Source organism: Vipera berus, assembly GCF_964194415.1.
Source record: "Vipera berus genome assembly, chromosome: 1".
Lineage (NCBI taxonomy): Eukaryota > Metazoa > Chordata > Lepidosauria > Squamata > Viperidae > Vipera > Vipera berus.
The window spans coordinates 151608735-151629054 of record NC_138202.1 but is presented as its reverse complement, the minus strand read 5'-3'; the positions used below and the strand labels follow the sequence as shown (position 1 = coordinate 151629054).

General features: G+C 34.6%; 1 protein-coding gene across 11 annotated transcripts in view; it reads left to right on the top strand.

Moving 5' to 3' along the window:
* BAZ2B (bromodomain adjacent to zinc finger domain 2B) overlaps window positions 1-20320 on the top strand; it is a 228494-nt gene that overhangs the window by 113028 nt on the left and 95146 nt on the right. For all 11 annotated transcript variants that reach the window (XM_081315163.1, XM_081315165.1, XM_081315170.1 and 8 more), the window contains one exon: window positions 14023-14175. In XM_081315163.1, coding sequence (XP_081171289.1) covers window positions 14025-14175 — 151 coding nt within the window. In that variant the 5' untranslated portion in view covers window positions 14023-14024. The remainder of the gene's footprint in view (window positions 1-14022; window positions 14176-20320) is intronic.

Genomic DNA, 20320 nt, shown 5'->3' with positions numbered 1-20320 from the left:
GGAAGAATGATTTTTCTACCTATGTTGTAATGCAAATAAGGAATTTACATTAGGGAATATTGCTGAAGAGCATTGATGTATCTCTCTGAAAAAGCTTTGCATTTCTTAGACATACTGTTTATTAAAATTCAATACTTCTGTGCTAACTAATATAAATATTAGATTAACTGGAGTTAAAAAAACAGTTTGAAGATGGAGCTTTTCTTGTTTTCAGTCAGCTATTTCTACTCATTTGATCCTTTAAAAAAAGTCTATTCATCAATCTGGCGCCTTTCAGATATGTTAGGACTATAATTCCCAACCAGATGGTCAGTGAATATGCTGGTATAGATTCCTGTACTCTTTGAGTGCATTTGGGAGGTTTCAACTTGGGGGTGTTTTTTGATAATATACAGGCAAACTAGTGAGTGATAATGACCATTTTAAATTCAATTTCATAGTAGCCTCTGCTTTGTTGTTGTAAGTGAACCCTTTAGTCTGCTGTCACAAATTTCCATCCATTTAACTAGGTTTAAAACTATGAGGAGATAGATATGTTCTGTATGTAGAAATGATTACACACAAATAACTGCCAGACGCTGTTAAATAGTTACTAGTATTTGTATGATTATTAAACGCTGTTGCCTTAAACTGGTGCAGCCTTGCTTCCCCTTGAGATATGTTGAACTTCAGACAGTGGAGTTGACGTCCATCTCATTTAGAGAGCCTTTATGTAAGTGTAAAATATGTGTTTCTATATTAAAATTGAGAGCCACTTTGAACAAAGTAGCAGACAAATGATGACAATTGTTCAATTGGATTTGAAGCTGTCATAATGCTTCAGTGCACTTCCGTGAACTGTAGCTGAAGGTTAAGTCACATTTTACTGAGTATTCTAATATTCTCTATGCCATACCATGCATTAAAAAAGCAATTATAATGCCAGAGCCCAGGTACTCCAAACCTATAAGCAATTTATTAATCCTGGTTCACTCAAGCTTCCACTCATAATAATTTTTCCTTCTACTAAGTTGTTGAGACCCGGGGTAATTTTTAAAATCTTCATCATTTGGTGTAACTTGTCTCTCTGGATAATTTTACAAAAAAAAAATACTGAAGTCAAATTGAAAAAAATTCCTAACTGGTTCCTACTTTTTTATATGAAGATCTTCCCATTCAATACACACAATCAGCTTTTGAATTTCCCATGACGGCAATGACCAAGCCAGTTAAAAACAAAACAATAGGGGGCTTAACTCAAGTTATCAAGGTGTCTTCATGAGTGGACTTAGTTTCATTTTAATCCAATGTAATAATCATAATCCAACATTAGTATTTCATCTAATGGTAGCATTTACATCAGTTGGAGTGCTAAGCTCCTACAGAATCCCCTTTCCTTACTACAGCCCTTCATCTCCTATTGCCTTCTGTTGGCGATGGTATTACCAGCCTCCAAGTTGGTTTCTCTGCAGTAGGTATCTTCAGAGAATAGATGTAACTAGCAACAAGTTCTCCATACAAGATGAAGTATTTCCCACCAAGACGGGAGTGGAAAATTAACACCAATGCAGCACCGTAATCTATTTTTTGCCTCTCCCCCAATAAATTGGTAGGACAGTCTTTGACCATTTTAAGCCATAAAGTTTGAAAGAGGCAGAGTATGAGATTACCAATAATTTTAGCACCATATTTACAATGGAGAACCTCTCTCTAAAGAAGGAAGAATTGGTAAAACCCAACTCCGCTTACACATGCAGGCAATCCTCGACTTAGAACAGTTCTTTTAGTGACTGTTCAAAGTTACAACGGCATTGGAAAAAGTGACTTGTGACCATTTTTCACACTTATGACCATTAAAACATCCCCATTGTCACGTGATTTACGTTCAGATGCTTGACAACTGACTCACATTTATGACGGTTGCAGTGTCCCAGAGTCATGTGATCCCCTTTTGCGACCTTCTGACAAGAAAAGTTAATGGGGAAACCAGATTCACTTAACAACCATGTTACTAATTTAAGAACTGCAGTGATTCACTTAACAAAAGTGGCAAAAAAGTCATAAAATGGGGCAAAAATCACTTAACAAATTTCTCACTTAACAACATACATTTTGGGCTCAGTCGTGGTCGTGAGTTGAGGACTACCTGTATTACATTGCAATGCATAAAATTAACTACAGATGTCATAGATCTGGAGGTTATAAGCCTTCAGCATGTAGAGCACATAATTCAGCCACTTCAGCAAAACTGAACAAACCTTGGGAAATACCATTGGAGAACATTGTGTATACCATCTTCAGTATCATGATAAAATAAATATTGGGGATCAACACTTTTATTAAGTAAATAGTAATGAAGCTTGGGGAGATTTGCATGTAACTTGGTAGGTTTTTAACTATTTATTTATTTATTTATTTAATTAATTAATTTCTGAAAGTGCCTCAGTCTATTGGAATGGGAGCTATAATAAATTTAAATAAAGTAGATCATAAGATGCTGAATAGTTCTTAAGCAGTGCTGTTCAACTCCATTTTTCCTTGAACTTTCAGAGTATTAGTGAATTATTTATTTTTAAATAGTTTCTTTTGTTGAAATGTAAGTTTTAATGGAAGAATAAATCTTTGCTTTAATATCTTACAGTTTACAGTAGCTGCTATATAATAATAGGACAACATAGAGCAAAACATTAACTGTTTAGTGGGTGTTTTTAACAAGTGGTTGAGAAAAAGAATAATTATCTTTAATCTAGATGTGCATATTTATTTTTGTAATTTGCTTCTTCAACAGGCTGGATGCCAAAAATTTGGGCTTTAGCATTTAAAATGGAATAGAATAAATAAATGATTAATTTTACAGAATTAAGTAGATGCTTCCATTGAAATAAATCAGTCTGTGACAGTAGAATTAAGGAATTCTGAATGTATTTATGTATGGTGTTATGCAGGCCAAAACCTTATTAATGGTAAAAGGGAATGGGGATATGGGAAAAGATATACCAAAAAAAGAAGAAGAAGCTACCATGTGAAAATGATCCATAATAGCCACAGTATACATTAAGAATGTCCCAAACTGCCATCTAATAAATTACTGGTAATTGTGTCAATTCATGTATGCATGTGTTTTGAAATTAAAATTAAAAATAAGATTTTCCCCTACATGCTGGAAATTTTATGTTTTGTGTTTTTTTAAAAAACAAACCTCTGATACATAAATAACTACAATTAAAATGCTTTCAATCATTGTAAAGAAATAGTACCATTTTTGTTTGTTTATTTTTTTATACTTTAGTAATAAGAACATGATATCAGGTTTTATTAAAAACAAATCCAGAATGCCATATAATCATAGTGATCTTAGTTTTATATTAGCTTATGTAAAAAATGATTTTTTTTCTGGGAAATAACATTTTCCAAACTGAAAGAAGTGATTAGTGGAGTTTCTGAAACTACAAAATGTGCTTTGAAATATTTTTGCTATTTTATTTGCCAAAGCAAACACTGTTATTTGTTTCAGTGTAGTACTGAATGCATGACTATGCATTATTTTTTATTTTTTTAATTTTATTTATAACCCACCTTTATTAATTTTATAAGCAATGAAGACAACAAACATACTTAACACTCCTCCTTCCTCCTTCTATTTTCCCCACAATAATAATGACAACAACCCTGTGAGGTGTGTTGGGCTAAGAGAGAATGATTTGCCCAATATTACCCACCTGGCTTTCATTCCTAAAGTAGGATTTGAATTCATGGCTCCTGCTTTCTAACCTGGTGCCTTCACCACTAGAGCAAACTATACAGTATTATATTTCTTGTACGGACTAAATGATGGCACAGATATTTTAGGATTTATTTGATTCCGTTATCAGTTACAATCTTCTCTCTTCTTTTTTTTCTTATATCAAATGTTTGTTTAGGGTGATTTATAGTATCCAGTTCAGCATTTGAATTGTTCAATTGCCTAGATATTATTTTATCACCGACCTCTGTTGTATTTCCTGTACTTTACAAAGTTCTGCCTAATTTTATCAATCTTCCAGATCAATATTGGTGAAGGTTGAAAAGTTTTTTTTCCCCTTGTGCAACGTCTTTGGAAAAAAGAACATTCCTATCATACTTTTTCCCCCTCAAATAGTAATAATGGCCCAGATTGAGCCGAGTATGTTTTTTTATGTTCAGCTCCCCTCCTTCTGTTTCATTGTGCTTGTGGCCTTTCAGGAGACGGTCCTGAAAGGGCCGCAATGAAAAGAATGGATACTGCCCTGCCTTCAGTTTATGCACTCAAGGCGGTAAGCATTACTCAGCGTGATTCCACCCACATTGTGTCAGTCATATAATTGTATCCTGGGCTGTTGAAGAGAGCTACAATTTAAGAAGGGGCACCACAGTTTTAGAACAGAGGGAACTGCTGCTGATTTCAATTCACAGGTTTTAGCTTCTATTTTGCATAAAGCTGTGATCCTGTTGTTTATTTGGGAATCAAGTCCACAAGATGTGATGGGGCGTTCATCTGAGGGAACAGGCATTAAGCTCACTCTGCAAAATTAATTAAGATGCCTAAACCGCTATTTTGGATTAGATGCTGCTAAACACTTGCTAATCTAGAAAAGCTTTTCCTAATCTGGTGCCTTCTAAATGTGTTCTAGGAATGATGGGAGATGGAGTCTTACACTCGGAAAATATCCTGGTTGTTAAAGTAGTACGAAGGTGGTACTTGCCTGATCCTTGCCTGCCTTGATAATAATGCGGCACAGAATAAAATTAGTACATTTCACTTCTCAGGTGAAACCAAATGTGGGATCAGTGAACTGAGTGAGATTTTTACTGGATCAGTGCATCATTATCAACATGTTGATATTGTTATTACAGTATTTAGTTCAGTGTCTGCACCGAAGTTGCTGATGTACTTCCAGATGTGCAATTCCTTCGCTTTGTTCAAAGAATCTTAAGCAGTTGCCCAGATGTATTTGCCTTCCATTTATAATAATCCACAATCTTCCAAATTCTGATTGTGCAGAGTTGGAGCTCGTATGGGAAGCCTTCCCCCATGGAAGCCTTCCGTACTACGGGGTGTGCTTGTTTGTTTGATATCCAGTTTATAGAGTTACTTATCTCACAATATTGTAACTCCAGTTGACAAACAAGGATTCAAAGCAAAGCAAAAAAAAAAAGGAATAGTATAAATAACCCATAGCAAAAAAATAAATATAAATGCATGCCCAAGGTCTAAAAATATTCTACTTCTAATTGTAGGACAAATCAGTCAACAGAGCTTCACAGCCCAAAAGCCCAACCAGGGCTTTACTGCCTTACAAAAGGCTAATGGGATCAGGGACATCCAGGTGTTTGGGAAGGTGCTGACACCTAGAGAAGGCATGATACCTAGATCCCACCAGATGACACTCCTTAATAGATGGGACCTGAAGCATGCACCTTGTTGATCAAAGATGGACAACCTACCGTCATAGATACAAATTTAGATAACTTTGAAATAGATATCATCATTGTGAATTCTGCCCTGCCCCTTCTGTGGTGATTTTAAACCTATTTTGTAGTGAATAAATAGCCTTATCCCTTTTTTTTACTACTAAGTAGAACTCTGTTAATCACAATTGATGCTGATTTTAATATTCTGTGTTAATGGATGCTAGAATGCTTGTTTTATTTTAGGTCATTAAATTCTTTATGAATATTTCTTAGAGTATCAGTTTTGTTTCATTGTACACCACAAAAAAATAATAAATGATAACCAAACCCCAAAAAAATCACCTTGTGCCTCTAATTACGTATAATGGCAGTGCTAAGGACTTTCAAATGTCAGATCTTGTCTTTACTGTATCCTGCTGCCGTATCATTTGAAAACAATTTTGGAAGAATGTTTCTTTTTTAAAAAAATCGAGAGACCATAAGAAATGTAAGTGAGCATCAGATTCTCTTTTAACCTATTCCAAGAGTTTCAAGTTCTCTGCTTTAAATATCACAGCTGTCGCTCATCTCTGATACGTGGCGTAAGAGTTTACACCAAGGAAACCTTGTGATCAGAAAGAGCTGCTAGTGGTCTGGTTTTTTGTATGTCTTAGATGCGCAGTGAAACTTTGCTTTGACAAACTAATTAAGGGGAAGGATGTCCCTTATTCACAAACATCTCTCACATACAAAAGTATGTCATTAAAGCCATTTGAATGAATAGTATCATTACTCAAAATGATGCAAGTGACATCGTTTATGTCATTACACATATTATGCAAAATTGCTGTGGAAATGGGGTCCATTGCATGCACAGTCCATTGTATCAAAATCCACTAAATTGTAGTTCACTGAAAGATTCCAGTGCTTCACTTAACCATAAAAGCAAGTTCAAGTGCTTAATTATATCAACTTTATTGTTATAGAGTCACACTTATTTTGGTTCTTGTTGTATATGGAAAAGAACATTTTGAGTAAGGATATGATGAGGAATATGGGAGGAAAAAGAACACCCATGAAAGAGTGATTGAGAGTGCTGTGGCATTTGAGAACTGAACTGCAGATTTCCTGGTATATGAGAAGAAAGAAGTCCCTTATTTTTCTTCTACAAATCCTAGATACCACAATATGCTAAGGTAGTCCTTGACTTACAACAGTTCATTTAGTGACCATTCGAAATTACAATGGCACTGAAAAAGTGACATATGGCCGTTTTTCACACTTATGACTATTGCAGCATCCCCATGGTCACATGATCAAAATTTAGATGCTTGGCAGGTGACTCATATTTATGATGTTTGCAGTGTTCTGAGGTCATGTGATCCCCTTTTGTGATCTGACAAAGCAGGTCAATGGGGAAGTCAGATTCACTTAACAACTGTGTTGCTAATTTAACACCTGCAGGATTCATTTAACAACTGTGGCCAGAAAGTTCATAAAATGGAACAAAACTCACTTAACAAATGTCTCACTTAACAACAGAAATGTTGGGCTCAATTGTGGCCATAAATCAAAGACTACATGTATTTCTTTAGTAGTCAATCACCTTTTCCTTGTACTATTAGATCATAGATACTAAATGTAAATTAATTATGTATAAAAATAGAAAAGTAGAAGTATTTAGATTGTATTTTAATGAAAATTCATCCAATCCACGGTTCTCAAATATCAATGAACCCAGGAGCGAGTAAGAAAACTTCCTGTATCTGAAATTTATAATTAAGTTTGTTTATTCTATTAAAGAAAAATAAAGATAGATTAGGAGGAAGTATATACCAAAATGTGTTAAAGACCATCATTTACAAAAAAATTATATATTACAATTAAAAACACATAAAGATTGATAAGACTTTTTATTTTAACTTTTAAAAATAGTCAACTGATCAGGAAATAGGATGAAACTAAGTTTGGAAAAATAAAAAAAATGGGCCAGATTCACCCAATTCTAAATTTTTAGTAGGATAGGCACTTTATCTTTTTGAGCAGATCCTTCCTCTGCAACTCTCTGGCATACTTGAAATGCAATAAATTTTAGCAAAATGTAATTCCTCTTATTACTGTTTCTTTTGGCACTTCATTTCCTTTTATGCCAATTATATAAGCACTGTATCAAAAAATAAAATTAATTACCTGTAATTCTCGTTCTCTGAAGACAGAAGCCTGAGCCTAAGAGTTGTGCACAGTTAGAGATGTTTTGTTACATTTAGCTTGTATGTCTCTGGAGGTTTCTTTTTTCTTATCATTCTGGTCAAATCTTACCCATTTTTCTGATATATTTTTTTAAAAAAAAATTATTGTTGCATTACAACTCATAATCGTGGACATAGGTGATATAAAAACACCACTAATGTCTATCTGATTCCACTTTATGTGACTACCATAATGAAATCTTACATAGCAAAAAAGCAACAAAAAACAGCTTCTCCTTTTGGTACTTGTTTTGAAGATGAGATGAAGACAGAGAAGAAGGAAGAAAATAAAATAACAACTGTTGGCACAAACAGAAATGTGTGACACAGTGGAAACAGCAGGTTAAAATATTGATTCCTGTCATCCATTTCAGGCAGATGGAGCCTATAGAAATAGTACCTTTAAAAAAATTCTTCAGGGAAATTAGTTAGAAGACATCCTAACTAAATAATTGAGATGCTAGTATGCTCAGTGGTATTCAATGCACACGACTACTCCCTGAAAGCAAAGGATTCCTATTAAGTCCAGCAGCTGTGATTTCTATGCTGTGTGTTTTTAAAACAAAAGTTAAGTTCAGAAAATGATAGAACCTAAATGTTCTTCTCTGTGTAACTCCCACAGAAAAGCCCTTAGAAGGGGGGGGGAGGGGGTTGCTACTCTTGGTCAGACTTGCCAGAAGCTTTCTTCCAGATTTTATCTGTTGGTGATGGTATATGACTTTTGTTTTATCTTGTTTTACCTTTTATAACTACAGTGCAGCTTTTTTCGTTTCTCTGTATTTTTTGTTTTTAAATACTTAACTGATAACTGCTTTTGGCTTTTATTTTTTTGTTGTTAGCCTGCAGTGGGACAAAGAGTTACAGCTGATTCTACATGACGAGCATTCTGCTTTATTTTATTCTTTTTCCCAGTGCATCTAGATGAAAAGGTGAAAAAAGGAATTAAATTAATTCTGGGAAGGAAATTTGATTCAATTCATAATGTTACCAATTTTCCAAAGCAGAGAATCTGATTACATTGCATATCTAAAATTCTTTTCCATCCCAAGTCATTATTCATATTCTAACTAAAACGGTAGTAACGGTTGAACAGTTTTTTTTCCTTAAACAAAAGTAGAAATCTTTAAAAAGACATTTCTGTTGTGCAACAGATGTTTTCTTCCTGTTACGTTAAATATGATTTGGTAGTACTATACAGTGAATTCCAATAGCAACCACTGCAGTTAGGTAGTTATCCTGATATTAATCAGGCAATAGAAAACCTCTAGTTTGATCCGAAGAAAAATAGCTGCTGCATGTGAAGATTCAGCCTCCACTTAATAATCTTAAACGTATCTATGGTCTGTATGACATCTTAAGATCTGGGCACTTTTATATATATAATTTTTTATAGGATTAGGAAAAGGGTTAGGGTTAGGATTTTTAAAATAACATTCTCAATATTTAGCAAATAGCATGTTGTCTGGGTTCATGTATTTAAAAAACAATAATAATTACTTATCATAAACAATGTTAATTGATCACTCAATAGTCATCTTCTTACTAATATATATTAAAAGTCACATATGACATTCCTTTCTCTGTAACTCATTTTTCTAGCCATTGATAAAAATTATCCCATGTTCTAAAATACGCTGAGTCTAACTTAAATGTATCTATGGTCTCTATGACATCTAAGACCTGGGCACTTTTAGACCATATTATTTCAATTACATATTTGGTGTATAATTAAATGTAAGTAACCATTGGAGAAGTAATGCCTTTTTATATTAAACCATCAGATAGGAAATAATAGGTGCTTTTAGAGATTGTACCCCATTCATATTTTGTATCCCATTATTAATTGTCTGGAGCATGAAATCTTATGTTGATTTTTGTATCGGTTGTCCCATAGTTGAGCAACATGTGAATCCATAAGATCAACACCTGGAGATGTCTTTCCCTCTGTGGAATGCAGATTTAACCAAAGAGATGTTCTAAATCTAAACCATAGAAATCCCATGATTAATTTGTTGGGGAGAGAATTATTGGATAAAGAATCAAGGGCAAATATCAAAATATTTTGAAACATTGTAACTTATTTCGCTAAGGAAACACTTGTATTACCTGAACCACTACCACCAGTCTTTGAGAAAATATGTTTTTTGTTTATTGAGATAATACTATAACAACAACTATAGGTTTTATTTTAAAACATGGATTTAAGTAATAATGAGTTTTAAAGATTAAATTATATAGGAAGGAAACTACATTTGTGTAGGATATTTCAGCTGGACGGTTCTAATGCTAAGAGAAATTTGTCAGGGGATATAACTAATTTACCCCTCCCCAAGGGGACCAGTGCTTTCCAGCCAACACCTAACAACAGAAATCTGAAACATGATAGACGTGTGAACAGATCCTGTGCTGTGAGATTCACTCCCCATAAAATAAACTAATGCATTCTCTTAATAAATGTATCTTACTGGAAAGGTACAAAGACAAACCAATGCTGTGTACTTATCAGCTTGTTACACAGTATGCAGTTGTCATTTTGAAAAGGATTGCAACATGTGTGTTTTTATGGAATACATTATTTACTTCTTTGGCTGCTTTGAGCCAAAATATTTAAGTGTGCCTTGAAATATTTATATAGTAATTAGTAGAGAGAAAAAAGACAGGTTTTGCTCACAGTGTTAAAGGAGGCATACCCTTCATCCTTTTCAGTTCAGCTGGATATTCCTGCTTGTTAAAAACCCTGTTCATCACTAAGCAACCTGGAAGTGAAGTTTCAGTCCTTGTCAGGATAAATAAATAAAAATACCTGTCCTGGATAATAGGAGGATAGAAGTATTGTATGATCTAAAGTATGTTTTATCTGTAATAAGATTCTTTCATTTGACACAGTTGGGTATATTTGCCAACAGTGCATTAGGCAAAGAAAAAAAATGGAATAAACACTTGTTGCTTATCATAGGGAGAGCTGCTATATTGATACTTTTTTATTCTCTCTTGTGAACCTTTGGGGTTGCAGTCTAATTATCGTTGATCCTCACTAATGACTCTTTCAGGGATTATCTCTTACAATGTCAGCCATCTGCTGTGGTTTAGAGCAATGAACTAACTGGGTACAATTAAGGCTTAATCTTAAATTTAAAAACAAAATTCTTAGGTCTCGCAAAACACAGTAGAAGATGCTACAGACAGAGGTTAGGTGACATACTAGTATTTTAGCTGGTTTGATCAACATTTAATAAACCATGAAGTTTGGCTGTCGAGGACATCGTTTTGCGAGTTTCTCCTAAATAAGTAATTGTAAGGAATATCTGAATAGCCGCTCAATTCTATTATATATGGAAAAATATTTTTCGGCCAACCGCACTTTATCTTAAAATACTGATACTACATGTCCTTAGTCTTCAATTAATTCCTGTTTCTGAGAAAGTTTGTTGTATCACATATTGCAAATAATCTTGGGCGCCAATCTTAAGAGTGATCTTGTTTAATTGTGAAAAGATAACACTGATACTTGAGAGCAGTGTGTGTGTGTGTGTAGATAGATAAATAGATAGAAAGATAGATAGATAGATAGATAGATAGATAGATAGATAGATAGATAGATAGATGATAGATAGATAGAATAAAATAATGTGATAAAATATTAATTTCAATACCTAGTTACCTGAACCGGAGCGTGCAGGAGTCGTGTGCGCATCCCTTGGGCTACAGGCTTTTCCTATTTAATTAACATAAAATCATGTTAATATTAATGTTCATAATAAATAATGTTAATTATATTGAGCTCTAATCAGTTGAAGTTAGGAAAGTCTAGAGCTGCAATTCTGTACTTATTTAACTGGGAGTACAGTGGGTCTTATATCTAAGTAGATTGTGTATTTTTAATTCCACTGAAACCAGTGGGAGACACCATTAATTAATGATGCAACCCTATAAAAAGTCCATCCAGAATTAAGTTCATTGAGGTTGGTGGGGATTATTTTCAGAGAAGTCATAGAATTATATCTTTGAGTTTTATTACTTTCACACTTAACTTGAAATAATTGTGGTTACTGAATTGTTTCAGGGTGGGTTTTTTTGTTTCAGATGTACTTGTGTGCCTGTGGTAATATTTGCATGCTTTTGTTTAGCTTTGGCCATCAGATATTCTATTAACTAAATTCTGCAAATAAATTGTGCAAACATATACATAACATTTTAAATTAGAAATTTTCTACAGAATACAAAAAAGTAGAACAATTTCTAAAATGTTTTTTTAAAGAAACATGTTAAAATATTGAACAAAAACACTTTCTTTGTCATGGAAATAGATCCATCCAAGTATCAGTGCATTAATTTCAGCAAATGCCATCTTTAGAAAAATCTAATCCAAAATATTTACCATTGACAATACTATAAATATATGCTTCCCCATTATAATTTTCACAATTGTGAAAAAATAATTTGAAATCTTATCAAGTACATAAAATAATATAAAAAATGTTTTTCTATAAAATAATGAGCTTTGCCAGGATATGCAATTTACACGATATATTAGAATCAGAATATCTCAGGATCAAAAAAACAATGAGGAGCTCCAGATCTTGAAATGGGTTGTTGATTCTGCACTCCCATAAGCAGAAGAAAAGATAAAGCCAAGACAAAAACTAGGGCCTAATGTGTTACAACATTTGGGAAAACATCAGGGTATAATATTATTTGCGATGGCAATAAAGAATTTTATTTGTAATTCTTGGCTGTTGTCTAGCAGTTCCGGTGCCATAACCTGAACTGACCACCAATCCAAGGACAGAAGAATTTTATTTGTAAATAATGTCTATTTAAAACTCAAAACATTATGTCCTGGAAGTTCTGTCAACCCAATTCAGGTTGGCTGCAGTTCAGACAAAGCAAAAGATTTGCTTGTTCTGCATTCTGCAGATGAAACAAAAATGAAAAATGTTTCAGATGTTCTGGCCATAGGCACATAGAAAACAAGCTTCTTTGCTGCAAAAATCTGGTAAACTGCTAGACAACGGCCAAGAGTTAACAAATAAAATTCTTTATTGCCATTGCAAATGCTTGTCTAACAGCCTTAGCTCTTAGCTTTCCTTGAACCTAAAACACCCATTTGTCCTGAAGGTATATAAGGCATTCTTATTGAGCAGACTGTGAGGAGGAAGAAGCTGGTCTGTCTTTTTCATCTCTCAGAGACCACACAACCCTTTCAATCATTTACCTCCTCCATAGCAGAAGGAAGGACAGACAAAGGCTCATTCCTGTTTTTTATCCTGTTGATTATAGAAATTTCAGAGTGCCGTGAAGATAACATATTCACTGCGTAGGCATCCTAAATCTCAAACGAATCATCAAGAACAAAGAACATACACAGAACGCATACACAATTCAGATTATCATCATTATAGAGCAAGTTTGGTTTAGTGGTTATGGCACCAGACTAGAAAGTGGGAGACCGTGAGTTCTAGTCCCACCTTAGCCATAAAAAATGACTGGGTGACCTTGGGCCACTCATTCTTTTTTAGTCCAACTCACCTCACAGAGTGTGAGGTAAATAGGGGAAGGATGATATGTTGGATATGTTTGCTGCCTTGAGTTATTTGTAAAAGCAATAAAGATGGGATTCAAATAAGTGAATAAAAATCTCTTCTCGGTTGGGTCAGATAGGTTGTCAGGCAGAAATTCTTGCTGAGAAAAATTCAAACCACTACTGTATAACTTCTGCAGTTTACCCAGAACTTTATCAGGAAAAGAACAAAGGGAACATCTTGGCTCAAGAGAGTTGTCTTTGCAGTTAAGATACCGTATATGTGAAGATGAATGATTTATTCTTTATAGCTCAACCTAACACAGCAAAATGAAAACCATTTTGGAAAATATTTCCAAGATTATTTTATCACTCCCCCCATCTCCCTCTCCATTTCCCTCCCCCTCTCTTCCTGTATATCGATATCTGTTTATATCTATCTCTACTGCATATCTACAGTATGTCTGTCTATCATCTGTATTGTCTGTCTATCTATCTATCTATCTATCTATCTATCTATCTATCTATCTATCTATCTATCTATCTACTGTATCTCTGTCTAATCAGTCTGTCTGTCTATCTTCTATCTCTGTCAAGTAAGCTTTTGTTTATAGTTTGATATTATAAAAATATTTGGCAAGAAGAACCCAATTTCAGTTGATTGAAAAAGCAAAATTCATTCATATTTGGGATTATAGTATAAAATCCAACAGTATGATTCCCCATTGTAAAGGAAAAATATTCTGTTGTTTTTTAAATGCATTAGTTTTTGCAAAATGCAGAATATCTTGGTGAAATACTTGATAATCCCTTAGACAGTCACCTTAATGTGTGCTTTTTTTAACCCGTCCTTTTTTGTTTCAGATATGGAGTCTGGAGAACGGTTAACATCAACAGCAGCCTCCTCTACTGCAGCGTCATCTCCTGCCTTGTCCTCAGCATCCATTGTTTCAGCAATTTCCAAAGGTGGCCTTTCCACTGGAGCCACGTCACTTAGCTCCACAATCAACGCCTGTGGTGAATATGTCATATTTGCGATGTTGTGCCATGTGGATGGCTTGTATCAAGGCATCCAGATGACTTTATGTCACAGTGAAACCTTGTTGCCATGCATTATCAATGATTAAGTGATGTAAATTGATGCAAAATGATGACATTTGCACATGATGTCATCACACAAATGATAAGGATATGGGGGAAGTTTAAAGATGGCAGCTGTAACCATTGATCAAAGACTCATAATCCCCCTTACAGGCAGGTTGTGGCCACAACTTTCTTTAACTGTTTTGGCTCTCCCCTCGAAAGCGAACCCAGTAATACTATGAAACAGCATAAATCACTAACAAATATGGTGGGTGGCATGTGCCAGATTTAGTGTAGGTCCACCGAGTCAAGGTTTCACTGTGTTTCAGGATTTTTCTAGGTTTGGGATCTGAATGTGATAAAAAGAAAAGATAAATAGTGAAGTTGCATGTAACAGAAGTGACATTTTTGCCATTCAGTGTAACTTATCACTAAAACGGATGCCTTGCTAGGAAGGAACTTTAAAGCAATCATACAATTGTCAATAAGAATGGTTTCCATTCTAGCAACTTGGAACTGTAGTTTGTAGAACTTCTCAACACTGACAAATGGTACTTCTGTTGAGAATTCTGAGAAACAGCCTCAAGATAACTGAGAACACTAAGGCTGTTGCAAACCATGGGTGATTTGTAGATCGTTTTGATTTTCTTACATCCAAATAGGGACTGATGCCATAAGTTTCCTATGGGCGTGAAAGTAATTAATAAGTTATTAAAGAAACAACTAGAAGCTTAAGATAATTGCAGTAGTTATCGAAAGCTGCTTTCACAGCCATGGATCAAAATGTTTTGTTGTTGATTATATCCTATTGAGTAAAGTTGTCCTGGCCCTCACAGATTCTTCTTTTTTGTCCAGTTCTGTGTTTTCTAAGATTTCATAGCCTACGTGTCAAAAATATTTATGCAGAAATTATTTGAATAAGATAAAAACCCACCTAATCAACACACTGAAATGCTGTACAGTACTTTTAATTGAGTACGGTATTTGGGGGCAGAGAGTGTTTTTTACTCCCAAATGCCTGAAGTCAGAAGCAAACAGCCCTAATACCTCATACCAGAACAAGAGACAGTGAACTTCTAGTTTTCAAATTGCATGGGAAGGAAAAAGAAGGACAAATATTAGAAATTTCACTATAAATAGGGCTCCGTTAACTTTACTGCACTAAATCTATTTATCAGTAATTTGGTAGCTTTGCAAGTCTATCCTTGCAAATAGTTTTTTTATTAAGTCAATTGGGACAAGTCTTACCACTATGTCATCTTGATGATATACATTATTTGCATAATTATATCATTATGCAATGTAATAAAATTGAAGTTAAATTAATGTAAATTTAACTGGATTGTTCAAACTATTTTGGATTTGCCAGACTTCCCTCCAGGCAATCTAGACTGGAAACACGTATTCCAAGGAATGAGAATTTTAACCTCTGATTAATAGTGTTTAGTTGCAGGAAGGTTAAGGATTCTAGCAAATTTCTTGTTATCAAGTGAGTCATGTATGTATAGGCAATTAAGTTGACAATTTCTTTATCTATTTCCTCCTGCTTTTCCGGCATAATAAGCTTGTTTCTTTTGTGGATCATTCCATACCTGTTCCTTGTTTTATAAAGTTCATTCCAATCAAAGTGTAAAGCAACTGTTGTAGGATTCAACAACTTTTTTTTATTACTTCAGGAGGGTGTTCCAATGGAAATTTGGTTAATTAAATGGGGATATATCATATTGAAGTTTCAGTGCATATGGAATCTTATTTGTGTTATTTATTCATTAAATTTGTAGTTCGGACATGTCAACTCGTGACATCACGTGACATTGTGCAGCTTATCAGAACTTTTTCCCCATTGCCGGCAAATGGGGTGGATGTGGTTTCCTTGTGATGTGTCTGGCCTGCGGGCTGGCAGTTTGACACCCCTGTATTAAAGTCTTGGCCTATTTAGTTCATGACTGTTTACACTAATTGGCAGCAGTTTGCAAGGAGAAAGACAGAATGTTTCCCATTCCACCAAGTCTAGGATTGAATCTACAGCCTTTTAAATTTTGACCTATCAACATTACTAATTACATGATACCTATATTTTTAGCTGTTGGTAGAGCTTGTGGAGAGATCTGTGACAAAAAAGTTGCCACTATCTTGAGCAAGAAGATGGGAGAAGCTTTTGTTACTTTGCAGAGCGAGATGGGTGGGATATAAATTAATAAATAAATATATACTTCATTTTTCTCATTGCCTCCAAGGGGAGAAAATTTATTGTGTAATCCAGTGCAAGTTCTGGAGACATGTTGGGTAAATTAGGATGATTAGGATCCTTATTTTTGAATAATCTGAGGAGCCTAAACATTTAGCTTCAGCTGAATGCTATTGTTCTCTTTAGCTTTTTTTCTTCTTCTTTGACTTTGTCAGCAGAAGTTTGAGATTTCAGACAGGAGTTATTTCATCTCCCTTAGCTTGATTGTCCAAACCGCAAAAATAATAATAATAATAAAAAAAATAAAATCCATAAATTGGCTTCAGAGTCCAGTATGGAGTAAATTTTCTATAATTTTAAAATGCAAAATTCAACAATTTCAAAACAAAAACCTCTCTAAATCTCAATCTAAATTAAAATTGATTTTCTCGGGGCTTATCTGAGATTAATAATTTCAGATCTAAATGCTTTAAATTTTCTGAAATATAATCACATACAGGAGCAAAACTCAGCATTTACAGAGATTGCTGCAGTTTCCTATGTTTGTAGATATGGCTCATAGTATAAAATCAAAACATTGGTATTTATGGACCTTCAGTGAACTACAGATGTTGTTAACCTATTTTGTTTCTTATATCCTTTCATTAATTAAATAAAAGTTGTAAAATAATTGGTTTGGTCCATTGATAATATCCAGAGCAGCAGAGGTGAGACACTTGAGCCACTATGATAGAAAGATAATCTTAGATATGTTATTCATATTGAAGATTTGTTTCTACATTAACATAGTAATTTTGGTATGTATCATTTAGATGATAACTATTTGGCTCAGGACATTAAAAACACAACAAAATAAAGGTCCTTCCATAACCAGCTACACTCCCCAAACTCTTGAGAACTTTTTTGAACTACCACTTAAGGATGCTTAGAGGAACTATTCAAAGGAGATTCACAGTATTAAAAATTATTCAAAGTTGAATCATTTTTCTCCTTATTTAAAGATAACAAGAATGACATACCACCCTGTATAGTTTGGATTCCTCTTCAAATCCAAACTGTTGAATAGCCCTATTGCTCAATGCTCCTGTATTCTCCTTGATCCTGGGCTCTCCCTCCTCTAGCTGATGCATAAATGACACCTTATCAGATGGCACCTTATCCCATTCTTCCATAACATAATTGTTGTTTTTTATGTGGAAAAAACTAAAACAGTAAACAAAAACAGGCCTCTGTGTGTGGAATCTCCACATGGTCAGAAACTATGGAAGAGGGTTGTAAGATGCCACAGCACCTTGGAATCAGGAAAAAACAGGAACAGCACCTTGGAATCAGGAAACAACAGGAAAGAAGAGGGGAATTGCTACCAGTGGGAAACTGGCACAAACCTATTTGTCATATTCCTTTGGGAATTCCCTGAGAGCAACCACTGAGGATGAGTTAATCACCTGAACTTGCAAAGACCTATGAAAGCCTCATAGCATGGTGGAAATCTTAGATCAGTAGCTCTTGTGCAGGCATGTCAAACTCGCGACGTTGCGCGACGTATCGCGAGTTTTTCCCCATTGCTGGCAATGGGGAGGGCGCGGTTTCGTCATGATTATCTCTAATTATCAAGCACTTTTCTGTCCTAGCTGAAGACTCCAGAGTTGGCCAAAGAAAACTCCAAAGTGCTTCCTCTTCTCACACCTGTTTTTCCTTGAACCCAAATGGCTTTCTGCAGTGCTTTTTTTGTAAAAGAAAAAGGTGCCGGAACTCACAGATGTCATACAACCCACCTTGCCTATCCTACAAGGTTCCATCCAAAAAAGGTGCCGGAACTCCGTTCTGAGCGTTCTATGAGAAAAAAAGCCCTGGCTTTCTGCCTAACAACATGTATTTTAAATAAATGAACAGTCATTGGCTGACTAAAGATTAAAGGAATAAATTACAGAATAGTAGAGTATAATCATATTCTTATGGTAGTATGAAACCAAAATTTAGAATGCTGTTTACTTTATGTGGAATATTTCTCATTAGGCACTGAGAAGGATAGTAACATGACACCAGTCTATACATATTTTGCATAATTAGGGGGGGAAAAGCTCAGGAATAATGGCTGTTTGATCTTGTTTTTTTGTTTCTTTACTCATGTGGGATGTTGAATCAGACACAACACATTTGCAGGGTGTTTTTCACCTCCCCACCCCACTCCATTTATTATTCTGCTCCATGCCATCACCATAAAAGCTAATCAAGGTAACATAATCTCCTTCATACAGTCTGCTGTCATGTAGTTTGAATACTCAGACAGAACTACTACTCTCTTACTTGCTGGGTGTATGAAAGGGAAACTAATGGGTAAATATTTGTTCACTGTATTTAATTGCTTAGGTCTCTATGTATATTGTCTAACAAGTTTGGGGAACACATATGAAGCTGCTTTTCACCCTGCAATTTTCTAGTAAAATCTAGTAAAAATTACATTTATCAGATACTCTAGAATGAAGAAAAAAGATAATTGCATCTTTTTAGCCCTAGTTTCATGCTCCGTGTGATATTTGATAAGATAAATGTGTGATGTTCTTAACTGACCAACCTGCATCTTGTGAAGAGAAAAACAAAAATATTCATATAGCTGAGCATTTATCTTTTACAGTTTTAGCAGTTATTATTTCCAGTGCTATACTGTTAAAAACTTAGCTTGCAGTTAGAGAGATTCAGGTTTCATCCAATGCAATATAATTATTTTCTTTGCTGTAATCAATAGTCTATTAAGCAGGTTTGTAATAAACTTCAGTCTTTCAGCCATACAAATCCCAAGACAGAGACAGTCCAGATTGGAACTCTAGATGTTGTGCCAGAAAGATTATGTTACAGATCAGCTGTTGTTTGTGGTTACTCCACTATAATTATAAAATGTGAGTTTGGAAAAATACTTTTCCAAATACATGTAATTTGAGTATGGTAATTACATTATACATACATTTTCTGCAGTATTTTTCCTCATTATGAGTCTGAATCACAAGCCACTTATTCCATTGCAGTCTGAATGCTACCATATATTTCAGTGGACTTCCCTGAGGGCTGATTCAAAGGTTATGCTATTAGCAATTATGACAGAGATGCCTGTGAAGACCAACTAGAAATGTAATCTCCAAAGTGCTAACATAGGAATCTGTGTTTAAGCCACATGCTGAAATTAACTCTTAAAACAATTCTGTGCTAATTAGCATCTGGATCTCAAATATAAATAATAACATCTTTGTATCTGTTTCTAATGAGAAATTATACCATTCTACTTAGCGGTCTAGAAATAATCTGCATTTCAGATTGCAAATTTTAGAGGAGGAGGAGGATATATTTCCAGCAAAGGAAGGAGCCCATTCTTAAGAATTATTGGCAATCCCCAGGCCCAGTTTTTGTGTTCCCCAGCCCCTTTCCAGCAGCAAACTACTTATTCCTGATTTCTGTCATTCTTTATTTAAAGATGGCTTATTTCAAGATGTGCATGTATTGTATGATTATCCTGGTTTTCAATCCTGATTTTCAAAGCAAGCACCAATTATAATTAAATTATAGTGGCTGATCATGAAGTTTCTGTACACACCCAGGCTTTTTAAGCATCTTACCTATAATCATTGAGTGTCATGGATCAGGTAGCTCTTCTAAATATGAGACGTGTAGCATCCAGTTATATGGAGGATTTAATTATGAAGTTGAGGGAGCAATACTTGTGGAAGCCAAAATGGTGGAAGAAACAGACAAATATATAGTCAAAATATTTGTCTTTATGCAATGTTTTCAGAAAAAGAAAAAGAATTCTATTAGACTGGACTCGTGTATTTGTCATGTTTCTCTCTTGTATAGACAGAGAGATGCTATATGGAGAGAAGAGATTTTGAAGAGGACAGA